Source organism: Musa acuminata, chromosome BXJ1-6 (genome assembly GCF_036884655.1).
Source record: "Musa acuminata AAA Group cultivar baxijiao chromosome BXJ1-6, Cavendish_Baxijiao_AAA, whole genome shotgun sequence".
NCBI lineage: Eukaryota > Viridiplantae > Streptophyta > Magnoliopsida > Zingiberales > Musaceae > Musa > Musa acuminata.
Window position 1 is genome coordinate 942,118 of NC_088332.1, and position 11,880 is coordinate 953,997.

The 11,880-nt window shown below is 34.4% G+C and overlaps 1 protein-coding gene and 1 long non-coding RNA gene across 6 annotated transcripts; one reads left to right on the forward strand and one right to left on the reverse strand.

Moving 5' to 3' along the window:
- Nucleotides 1-1,228: 1,228 nt before the first annotated feature.
- LOC135675514 (uncharacterized) lies at nucleotides 1,229-8,103 on the forward strand. 5 transcript variants are annotated; one of them, XR_010513883.1, is made up of 3 exons: nucleotides 1,229-1,472; nucleotides 4,160-4,243; nucleotides 4,400-8,103. It is a non-coding gene; the product is annotated as an uncharacterized LOC135675514 (long non-coding RNA). The 5 variants fall into 5 exon arrangements; XR_010513881.1 differs by lacking the exon at nucleotides 4,160-4,243 and having other exon boundaries at nucleotides 1,245-1,472; nucleotides 4,400-6,107; nucleotides 6,218-8,103; XR_010513882.1 differs by lacking the exon at nucleotides 4,160-4,243 and having other exon boundaries at nucleotides 1,246-1,472; nucleotides 4,400-6,398; nucleotides 6,868-8,103.
- Nucleotides 3,196-5,974, reverse strand: LOC103971059 (protein LURP-one-related 12). The gene is made up of 2 exons (XM_009385003.3): nucleotides 5,720-5,974; nucleotides 3,196-3,643 (listed from the first exon to the last, which is right to left on the reverse strand). The coding sequence occupies exons 1-2, from the start codon at nucleotides 5,972-5,974 to the stop codon at nucleotides 3,281-3,283; spliced, it is 618 nt and encodes a 205-aa protein (XP_009383278.2). The 3' UTR covers nucleotides 3,196-3,280.
- Nucleotides 8,104-11,880: the final 3,777 nt, after the last annotated feature.

Here is an 11,880-nt window from a genome sequence, read left to right on the forward strand (position 1 = left end):
TTTTGTTTCCGATATTGATATCTTGAATGTTCTAATACAACGGTAGTGGTCGATTTGTAGTGAAACTATGCATATGATTTTGTGGAGACCTCATTTCCGATCCTTTCTTGAGAATTTTCTGTCCACCCTTGTGTGGGTTTAATTATCGAGTTTACCTTTTTGAAATTGAGATCGTAAATTTATTTTTAAATTATTTCATTTATTAGTCGATCCCTCAAGATTCATGAACATTCATTGACCTTTGAGATGAAACAGTTCATCAGAGTTTGTTTGGAGATCGATTTGTCTCAATCTTTGAAATAGAGGGTATAAATCGGTCAAAAAGAGAATTATGAAAACCCACGTGACATTTGAGTAGTACAAAGGTCAACGGTTCTATCTTTTTCCATTTTGTTTCCGATATTGATGCCTCGAAGGTTCTTATGCAAGGGTTGTGGTCGATTTGTAGTGAAACTATGCATATGATTTTGTGGAAACCTCATTTCCGATCCTTTCTCAAGAATTTTTTGTCAACGCTTGCGTGGGTCGATCTCACAAGATTGATAAACACTCGTTGACCTTTTGTGAGAAGACAGTTTATCAAAGTTTGTTGGAGATCGATTTGTCTCGTACTTTGAAATAGAGGGTGTTGATCGGTCAACTAGAGAAAAAGATCTTGCAAGTATTATTGTATTGGAAACTTTTCACCATTTACTTCCTCTATAAGAACTATGAATACCTTAAAAAAAAACTAAGTGTCTTCGATATGAGGATGACACCACCACTAGAGCAATCGCCTCTTAAACAGGATGACTTTGGTAAGACAGGCAAACATGTTTATGAGTCCTTTGATTGTGTCTATGGTCATTAGATCCTTGTGTCGAATATTAAATTTTGATGATGAAATCAATTAATGAATTTATTGGACTAATATGCTTTTTAAGATAAGTGATATAAGAAAATACTTTGATCATAAAATTTTTTGTATATATGCGTGAATGATAGACATATGTGATAAATAAGAGCATAGTAAGATCCGAGTTGAGTTTCATGTTATGATAAGAAAAGTATTAATGGACATAAAGTAACAAGTGTTCGAGTCTTTAAGTATAAAAACATACACCCCAATTAAAATTTAGAGAGAGTCGGATCTACATCTGAATTGAATCGGGTCGGATCATAAATCACCAAAATTAAAACCACCTTCGATTGTCTAAAACTGAATGATCACCAAGCTATCGTCACTTAGCGGATCGGGTCGAAACCCGAAAGGAATCGGGTCGGGTCATCTGCTCGACGGCTTCCTTCCGCCGGGCCAAGAGAGGGGCTCTCCCAGGACTCGGATAATCCGACGGGCGGACTCGGCGGCGTCGCGCTTCGACCTCGCTTTCGTCTCTTCCAATCCGCGCAGTTGGCCCACATGAAGGCATAGCTTCGGCCCGAGCACGATCGACTCGCCTCCGTGGCGATTCCGAAGCCTCTCTTCCCGCCCGGTATTCGCCTTCTTCCTTTCTTGGTCTCTGTGCGGTAGCTTCAGATGTTATCAAACGATCGTGTGATTGAAACTTATACATGTCGATAATTTTTGGAGCGACCGAGTTCTGACTTAATTTGAACCAGAGAAACTTCTAGACCTGCTTGTTGCATGATTCTTGCACTCGATTGTTTGTATTTGTTCCTTCCAGCATAAAAAACCTATTCCTTTGAATGTCCCGTAGAACTTTTACGTTTCTTTTAGGCTTCTCTTGTGTTTGGTGGATTTCCCGTTTCCGAAATGTCTATAGGGCTAACCCTTTTTCAAAAAGGTACTGTTACCTATCTAGCCTTTTGAACTTTGGAAATATTATACTTGCCTCTACAAATTTTCATATAGCATACGCATCCTTCGAATGTTTAGTTACTTTACTTATGTCACTCCCATTAACATTGATCCAATAAAGATTGGTTAACTATCACTAGCCGTTGTCACTAGTAGATAACTTGTTTCTAAGACCTGAATTATCATTTTCTTCCCCTTCAATGCATTAGGCTTTGCCTTTCCTTTTCTCTTCCCATCTCGTCACACACTTTGATCTTGAAAGACTAATTAATATTTGAAGGATTATCTCTAATATTGAAAGAGAGTTATTTGGAGCTGGCAAACACTACATCAAAGAAGAGGCTCGTAGAGGAGCCACCCAATCTGATGGGTATCGGTGTGACTTGGGAGTTCTAAAATCTTTATGCTAATGTTCAACTAATGGATATCGATTCGAACAACATGGCTTCAAGCTTTTGAGTGTTGTAGCTATCTAAATAATAAACTTAAATTTAGAGGGGTAAATATGAAAATCAATAACTTTGAAGGACAGAGCTTGATTATAAGTAGGATTCTAATTAAAATTTTATGTTTATCTGGGTTAGTTGGGACATTACAACATTAAGTCGAGATCTGTAAAATTTCTCTTTGAAATATATTGCAATCTCAGTTTTTTTAATTGCTTTTGCTTGAGATGTATACTTCTGTTAGAATCCCTTTTGAAGCACCTTTTTTGTTACTAGCTTAAAGACAAGGTTAACAAAAAAGTTTTTTTAACTAATCCATAGGTCAAAATTACTTTAGAATGTTTGTCCTATACTTTAACCTGTACACTTTTTTGTGATATTTAGTTTGTATATAACATTAAAAAGTTCCACCAAAAATATAACAAACATGAGTTTCCTAATCCACGCTTATTAGCACTTAAATAGAAGGATTAATCTACTGCATTGGACCCCTACCAAGACAGGACGGATGGTTAATATACATAGTCTTACCCCTGCAAATAGAGTAATTGTTTTCATGACTGGAAAACTAGTTACTCGAGATTGAGAAAAAGGGAGGAGAGAAGAAGAATAAAGGGGAAGAGAAAAAGATAAAGAGTAGAAAGAAGAAAATAGAAAATACAAGAGACTAAACAGATTATTATCAAGTGAAATCCCTATATTTTAAAAGTTTAAGCTATATGTATTTAGTTTATCTATGTTCTCTTTTCAGGCAGTTCCTACATTTATATACTCAAATCATGCTGCCTGTTTCCACTTCTGACAACCGAGGTTTGGACAACATCTATAACTGTTAGTTGTAAGATTCTTCTAATATTATTGAATATGGATTGTCCTCCTAAGCAGTTGCACTTTGTGAGTGCACTTAATGTGTTTTGAGGATTTCATTGTGATCCCACTCGCACTCTCATATCTACCACAAAGCACAATTAGCTATTTCAGGTATGAAATTAGATATCCTTCTGACTTAAAAAGCATGTAAAATGATTAAAAGCTTCTAGCAGATGCGGTCCATGATGACCAGAAAAGCCATCACGAGCTCAGTATCCATGGCTGGCTGAATGATCAAGTTGAACACATCATCACTCAATGTGACTGACTTGTTCACCTTCTTGGGGCTTATTTGTGCCACTTCCTCTCCCTTGCTGTCCAGGATCTTGCAATTTCTTCTTTTGAAGCAGCCTTCAGTTCTGAAACTGGGCACTGGTGATTGGTCATCTGGAGTGTCCATGAATACCTCTGCCTCCTCACAACTTTGAAGGATTGACCTCCTTCTCATGGAGAACACATGAGTTTTGTAACTTGTTCTCAAGTCATCTTCGCCTTTGAATCCGCTCCATCTGTCATGCATGCTCAAGATCTGCTCGATATGTGATAGGCTTAATAAGAAATAATGATTGAGAAAGCTGTAGCATTCTCTTTAAAAATTTACATTAACTAATTCATTTTTTGAGGCATATTTCAGTATCATGATGCCATCCTTGCTTTTAGTTACCTGCATAAAGAATATGGTTTCTACTTAGAGCCTTTTGAATTGCCAATTATTTCCCATATTGATTCCCGGAACCAGTCTGCTGATAAGGTAAAATTAAATTTTGTGTAAATGTTCAGATGTTTGATGCAGTTATAATTATGATAAGTCACACCGCTACAAAATAACAATGACAAGTTGCATCAACATAGATATAATTTAGTTGGGATGTACATATGAATTTTGCTACTGAATGGATTTTCATTCTGGTACAAATTGATGTGTTTTATTTGCCTCTAAGCTAGTCAGTGAACTAGAAAAAAATATTTTATTAGATAGTAACACTATTAGCTTAATTTTAACAATATATTATGGTATTTGATTGCAATGTACAATGTTCACCAGGTTTGGTGTCCATGGATATTTCTTTTGTTAACCAGTCATATCGTATGATAGCGACTTAAGAGTAGAATTGTTTTTGCTTAAAAGGTAAGGCTTCTTTAGATCAATTCTAAGTACATAAAAGCAAGGCAAAAAAAGATCTGATTTAGGTACAAATACCTTTAATTGTAAACTTATTTACCTTTTGGCCACTTATCATTTTAGTTTTTGCTTTTAGCTGATTATGAAATCTTTTTTTTCTAGGATTTGATAAAGTGATAGAGAAAGGAGAAGCAAAGGTTAATATCTAGGATAATATCCGAAATCAATTTGATCCCAAGGTATCTCATGTGAGGTAGTATTCTGCATCACACTAAATGTGTTTCATACATCGTTCTAAAAAGTATTCTTATGGATGTAGCATAATACTACTCACACATATTTGTGGATAAAAGAAATTTTATTTATTTAACCATGTTTGTTATTATAAACCTTTCCTGTTTTATAGACCCCAATTACAAGAAAAATAGAAAGAAGAAAAACTAACAGGATAAGATAAAATAAAACTAAGAAAATTATATCCCCTGGTAAAGATACCTTTCAAGAGTAATCAATCTTCCTTTTATCTTCGGTAAAGATACTTTTCTAAATTTGTGTGTTAAATAATTTTTTACTTTTAGAATTATATGATTGATTTTGACTTTCTTGTTGATATAATCTTCAATCATGCCTTTACTCTTTGGATATAATCTTTAATCAAGCTCAAATTTCATCTTTTCTTTAATTTTGGTTTGGTTTTTTTCTCCTTGGGCAATCAAGGTAGGTAAAATAGAGATCCATAAGTTGTGATGTGCAAACTTATTACATTTACAAATATCCTTCTAAAGTACCAAAGATAAACTAAACAAAATAACTTCTGGATCAACCATGGATCCACCTTTTCTTTATATTTTTAAACAAGAATATCAACAGGATTTTATATGAATTTTTTTATGGATAAATGTAGATAAAATGGCTCATAGGTGATCACTGATAGCAAAGGAAATTGAAAATCTGCATCTACTGGCTTGTTTATTTATTTATTTAAGCTGATTATTTATTTTTAAACTGGAACTCCCATGAGATCTCTGATATGTATCACCTTTACACGTGAACTTAAGACATTTTAGAGGACTAGATGATTTGGCTGAGCTTTGGTTGATACAAAGACAAAATCAGAAAAAAACGAATAATAAAATGGATGGATATCCTTATCCATCTTGGGGTCCAAATTTGTCTAGCTGATTAGGCATCAAGCAGAGATTTATGTCAACCAAATACGAATTGTAATCCAATAATGATTTGGCAAGGTTCTATATATGTCAATTTACTATGTTTAATAGGATAATTTCATGTAGGCTGCTGCCGTTGATTGGTTATCACATAGCCAACCTTCTCTCTTTGTTAAGAATGGTTCTCTTTAGCACTAGAGACATGCCTGACTTCCATGTTGCACAATTGTAAGCTTTTTTCTTAACCACTACCATCCTATAACCAGAGAAAAGCAAAACAGAAGATAGAAGAAACCAGATCTTTGTTCCCTACCTGAGGCCTCAGAGCTATCACTGCCTTCCCATTTCCATCCATGAGCAGGAGCTCTCCTTCAAAGCACTTGTGCTTCCTTGAATAATTGTCGACCCGAAAGGCTAATCTTCCCTTGTTATCATAAATTGAGAATCCATCTGTTCCATGGAAAGCCATGCTTGACTTCTTCCAAACTGTCCACACTGATGGATAGTTTGTCACTGTTGCAAGCTCTTCATCATCAATCTTTCTCAGTGAAGGATGAACCCGAGACATTTTTCAGCAATAGCGGGGTGGAGAGAAAGGCTGTAAAGGAACTTCTCTTATGGGCTTATTATATATGTAGGCTTGGAAGTATGGAGTGAGGAAGTAGTGAAGGGATATCACTACTTGATGGACAAAAGATGAGGTACCCTTTTATGGTTATAACACTTTTTAGAATTAATATGAATATATTTTTTAGCGTTACATAGGATTTGAACTCTGTAATGCCAGAGCTAACATGTCATTATCATGCAGAGTAGGACAATGCTGCAGGGATTGAGATTCTAGTAGTATTTCTAATAGGCCGAAAGGGGAAAGCATGGTACTTTGGTATATTGTGAATCCAACCACCCTCTGTTTTCATGTTGTGGTGAACTGGAGGCTATGTTCATGTGAGCAGAAAAGGCAAATGTTCAATTATCCTTTCCACAAAATGGTACTTTGATGGCTAAATTCACTAATCAATACTGTATATAATATCTGGTAGTTCCAAAGGGAATACCAGTTAAATTTGCAAAAAAGGTGACTTATATTCCTTGTTATGTTCTTAACTGCTGACAGCATGGACACATTTGTTCTTTTGGAAACATGACTGAATTTGAAACATGTAAACTCTAAAAGTTGTTTCATATAAACATAACTGACTTCATTAACCATTAAAATCATGATTATGTCTAAATTCTATTTCTTTTCTAACAGATGATGCTTTACAAAGTTGATGGTAGACATTTGCTCTTCATTCTTGGTTAGAAATTGTTTAAACAAAATATAAATCAACAAATATAATTGGTTTCATAACATGGCATATTTTGAGAGGAATAGCATTTAAATTGTTCAAGTAGAAATGTAGGTTGGTAGAAAGGTAAATTGTGTAAATCTATCAAATTCTGTATGATCTCTTCCAGGGCCTACAAGGTAATTGACAGCTGCCGAGGTGGGACTATGGGAATTTGCAAATGTCACAAACTTCGTTGGCTTCCATGAAAGCAGAGGCAACTTACAGATGACAGATAAGACAAGCTTACAGATCATTAGGCTTTGTTTTCTCACAACACTTGCATGACTGACAGAGATGCCATCTTATTTGGTTGCCTCTAGAAAGTATTTATTATGTATGGCCTCCTTCCCTAGAGCTATAAAAAGAAAAATATAAGTAGCTCTTGGTAAAGTTATATTTCTGAACAACTAAGATTATGCTGATGGAGAACAGCTAAAAGAAGAGTTTGCTCAGAATCAAGCCTCGTGGATATATCTATTTCAGAATCATGCTTTTAGAGTACCTCTTCTAATGTGATATAATTGTGGCAGAAGTGGTCATTGCACCCAATTGTAGTACAGCTTCATTTAATATCATTTTTATCATCCACATGGTATCTTTTTAATTAAGGCCCTTAGAGAACATTATTTCTTGAAGTTTTTTCTCATCCACCTGAGCTGCATATATTTTAGGGGCAATTATATTTGTATGCTTTTAAAAGTGAAAATTTCATGTCTACTTCTGTAACTATGCAAATATTCGTATGTATCCATATAAATGGGGTATGTATTTGTTGTTAGATTCCTGCATATATTAAACCCATTATATCTGCTTAATTATGATATGTTTAGATTTTTTTAATTTAAATCTTGAAATACCTAAAATAACCTTGTTCCTGTGCTCTTTTACATTTGTTTTTGGTCTTGCCCTATCTTTTCCTTTCTTTTATTGTCATTAACCCATTTTTATCCATCTCTGTCGTAGCTTTGCAGAAAGAAATTTCCCAAGGAAGGAGACCAAATAGATACGAGAGAAGAGGAAGCAAAGGTAAGGTGGAATGGAGAAAGAGGTAACAGGCGATGACATACAAGAGAAATGAAGATGGAACTTTACATATCTTCCATAGACTTTCATAGAGAACAAATACAGATTATTTTTTTCTCATTAAACATGCCAAATTACAATTAGGAAACACAGGTGTGGTGGGAAGATTCAATGCCGGTTAGAAACATTGTTTATGTTGTTAATGGTGATCTAATACTTCAAAGTGTACTAGGATTTTTGCTGCCTGCAATGTTGTTAGATTGACCTTTTTCTTTATGTAATTTGGACTTAGCTTCATTGGAGTTTTAGATAAAATTTGCCAAGTTTCTTCCAAGTTCAATGTATAGGGAAAGTTAGTGAGATTAAACTAAGCAATCAAATCTTTCATCAGCTCATCTCTTTTGTACTCACTGAACAAACCAGTCATCCAAGTCCATGTAATTAGGCCAGCATTAGAGTATAATAGAAGAAAAACCAACAGCGAGACAAAAGCTTGACAAGCAATTAGGAGAAATGCCGTGCTCATGCTTGTGGCTGTTCAACACCAGAGTCTCTTCCTGTGGATTCCAGGAAACCTTGCAGCTTAAACAATGGAGACAGCAGGCAACTTGATACCAACAACCACTTTGATTTCTTCTTAATCTTCCCAGACTTGCAGTCCACCACTGTGAAAAGAATGAGCAGGAAAAGGACATGCTCTTGTGATGCGTTTGGATTTGGATTAGCGTGCTGAGGATGCAGTGAGCTGCTGTTGTTGTCTTCCGAACAACAACGTCCAAAATGTAAGCTGACAACTGCATGTCTGCAAGTCTCAAGGCCTTCAAACACAAACACAAAGGCAAATGCATGCTTTGGTTTACTCTCTCCACCCTTCACATTCTACCTGGGGCTCAAATCTTAAAGGAAGAGGATTCTGTATTTTTAGTAGCAAGGTTTTAATCTCCATCCGTCATCGACTGCTATCATGGCATGAAAAAAATACAAGAATAAAAATAATGACATTGAATTAATATCGAGTTACATGTTTCAATCAATATTCCAACTGGAGACCGAAAGATCGCTGAAAAGAGAGACAAAGAAAGAGAGAATTTGGTGGATATAAGAAAATATTCTTGGGTGAATTCTTGCGAAAAAAAAAAAAGACAATGTTTCTGTATAGGCTTACAGTGTCAAAACTATTATAACCCTACTTTAAAACAATATAATTAGATCAGTTGATCTAATGGACGGCCCAATAATCTTATGGGCCGGTCCGATGCAAAGGGCGAAAGTCTTTTTGGCTCTTCCTTTAAGAGGTATTTTAAAATTATAAAAAAATTATGGTATTATTTTTTAGAAATAAAAAAGAGGTAACAATAAAAAAAAGTCCAAAATAAGGGACTTTTGTTAGCAATTAATCTGATAATTTTTTCCGATAAATTATAATATCTTTGCATACACAACATCATTTATCCTGTAAGAGATATGAATCACATTTCGAATATCATTTTCATTATCATGTATATAGTTCACACATATTTATATTTAGATGATCTATTGATCTTTTATTTCTCATGCATCTCCTCGTACTATCTCTTCCTGATGCTAATGAATATTAAATTAACTTTTATTTTTCGAACAATTCCATCCTAATTGTCCAAACATCCGTGGCCATCCAATTCTCAAGCACAAGGATCTTGAAGGAGCATGGCTCCGAGTTGTCTCTTTTGTCCATGGAATTCTGATATGCGCTCTCCGAGGTGATTGATTGCTTATTTCAAGAAGATAACGATGTTGTGGCTTTACCTATATTTCTTCTTCGCGTTGTTCAGCCTCCGGATAATGGATTCGAGTGGTTGCATACCTTCGACGAGTGTTGATCGAGTCTAACATGTACGAGATGATTGGATTATATCACTATTTTATACGTCAATATATTCTCTATTCCCAACTCTTTTAAGATGATAATTTTGTTTTCTTATCATCCGGTACAATAAGATAAGGAACTAATATAGATATAGACCTTTTTCTATGCTAGTGGGTGCCATAATTACAATAGCGTATATGTCAAAAAGAATCTATAAATTGAAGGAAACAATGTGTCTAATCATTACATTTTGATTTGATTAAAGATAAACAAACAGTATAGATATGCTTGATAGGGATCTCGAATACCAAAGTCAAAATTTTAAGAAAAAAATATATAGAAATTTAGGAGTTATTATTATTTGGAAAGGATAACGGATAAAGATAACAATCGATTTTAAGATCAAATTCTTTATCTCTTTGATTGGTCAAAACTTAATAAGGAAAGAGAGATACTTAGCAAGGATTTCAAAAAATTATAACTTAAATTGTAAAAGGAGTGGATGTTGGAACTGGAATAATTATAACCAAATTTCTTAATAATTTTTATCTTTTTAATAATATCTTCTTTTAATTGTTTTAAATTATTAGATATTGTTATTGCTGAGTTTTAAATCTTGATGATAAAATCAATTAATAAGTTTATAGGATTAATACATAAGTGACATAGAAAATACTTTGTTCACGTACTCAACAATCAAACTCAAACCGTCAATTGTCAAAGTAGGAGAATCGAATATTGTATCGAAAATTAAACGTCGAGTCAAAGAATTGGTCGACATGTCAAAGATCAGACTTTATATTAGAGATTTGCAAGTTACGGAAGGGATTAGATGTTGAATTAAAAGATTAGATATCGTGAAAAAGTTAATGGGAATGATGATTTCTAGAATAAAACTTCATAATCAAGTAAATTCAAAATAAATTGTATTATTTGACTCAATGGGAATAATAAAGATAACATTTATTGTATTGTTTTCTTTTGATTCAATTAAATAGTTTTAGTCATTTCAACTGTTCTTTTAATTTTATAACCACTTTGATAATTTCATTTTCTTTGTGGTTGTTCTGTGTTTTTTCCCCAAAATGATTACAAATAGAAGGCCTATAAATTGAGGCTTACAATCTTAGTTTTGGGTCATCAAGGCAAAAGAAAGTACACCATTTTATATTTCAATTAAATATTCTGTGCAACTTAGATTTTGGACAATAATTACACTTTTGGATTCTTTTTCCAATTTATTTAATTCCTGTTCTTATTTTGATTAAATATGTGTAATTTTCACTTTTGTTCTAACAAAAGATTCCAATGCTTACATTCAAAAACTATTTTGGCCATATCCAAAAGGACACCCTCTGTCATGTCCTGACAGAACTATAATCATCATAAGGCATTTTGTTGTTACCCACAGGATGTGTTTCTTCACAGAGAGACAGAGAGAGTATAGTAATTGACATGGTTAATGGAATTAAAGCCCTAACAATCTCCATGTAATCCAATATTTGGATCACAACTTTGTATCCAGGCTCAAAAGACTCTTATTACCCAGCAGCCTCTTCCTGCACAATTTCTGGATCATGTTTTCCATCTTCTTTTCACAGTTAGTAAATTGAAAACAGGATGAGTCTTTAGCCATCTTCTTCAGAAGATAAGAGTTAGCTGATGACAGTAGAATAAGACAAGGGTACAATATAGAACAACGTTAAGGTGCAGAACAACAACCACAATCTCAGAGCAGTGGCGCAAAATATCTTCTTTGACTGTACTCACTGTGCCTTGTTTTCCACTGCCAAGTGGTTGCGAGTGCTTCCACAATATATTACATACTTCTAAGAGGTATCCTATCAAGCACCAAAGAGTAGTAGTACGACACATTCTCCTATTGTTTGAGATCTAAGGAAGAAGGAAGAGTGAGAGGTCCCACAGGCATAATTTTGTTCTGATGCAATATCTAAGATGAAAACTCCCAGTGTTTGAGATCTATGGAAGATGGAAGGGTGAGATCTGCAGCCACAACTTTGTTCTAATGGATCATCTGAGCTGAAATCTCAAGATATATATAAAAGAGTAGAACTAAGGTTTTACAGAAGAATCTCTCTCTCTCTCTCTCTCTCTCTCTCTCTTTTTCTAAATCATGTAACAATGGACAGCACATGAAGTACGGGTCTCAGACTGAATAATTGCTCCATGGGACAAGAATCTCAAGCAAGCAGCTATAGACACTTTCCTCGTGATTCACTTGCCAACCAAAACAAAGTGAAAACAAGCCAA

What these genes read in the sequence shown, in the direction of transcription:
- LOC103971059 (XM_009385003.3), bottom strand. Translation starts at nt 5,974, where the DNA reads ATGTCTCGGGTTCATCCTTCACTGAGAAAGATTGATGATGAAGAGCTT. An exon ending in TGATAGCTCTGAGGCCTCAG is followed by an intron (nt 3,644 to 5,719) that starts GTAGGGAACAAA and finishes CATATCGAGCAG; the next exon opens with ATCTTGAGCATGCATGACAG.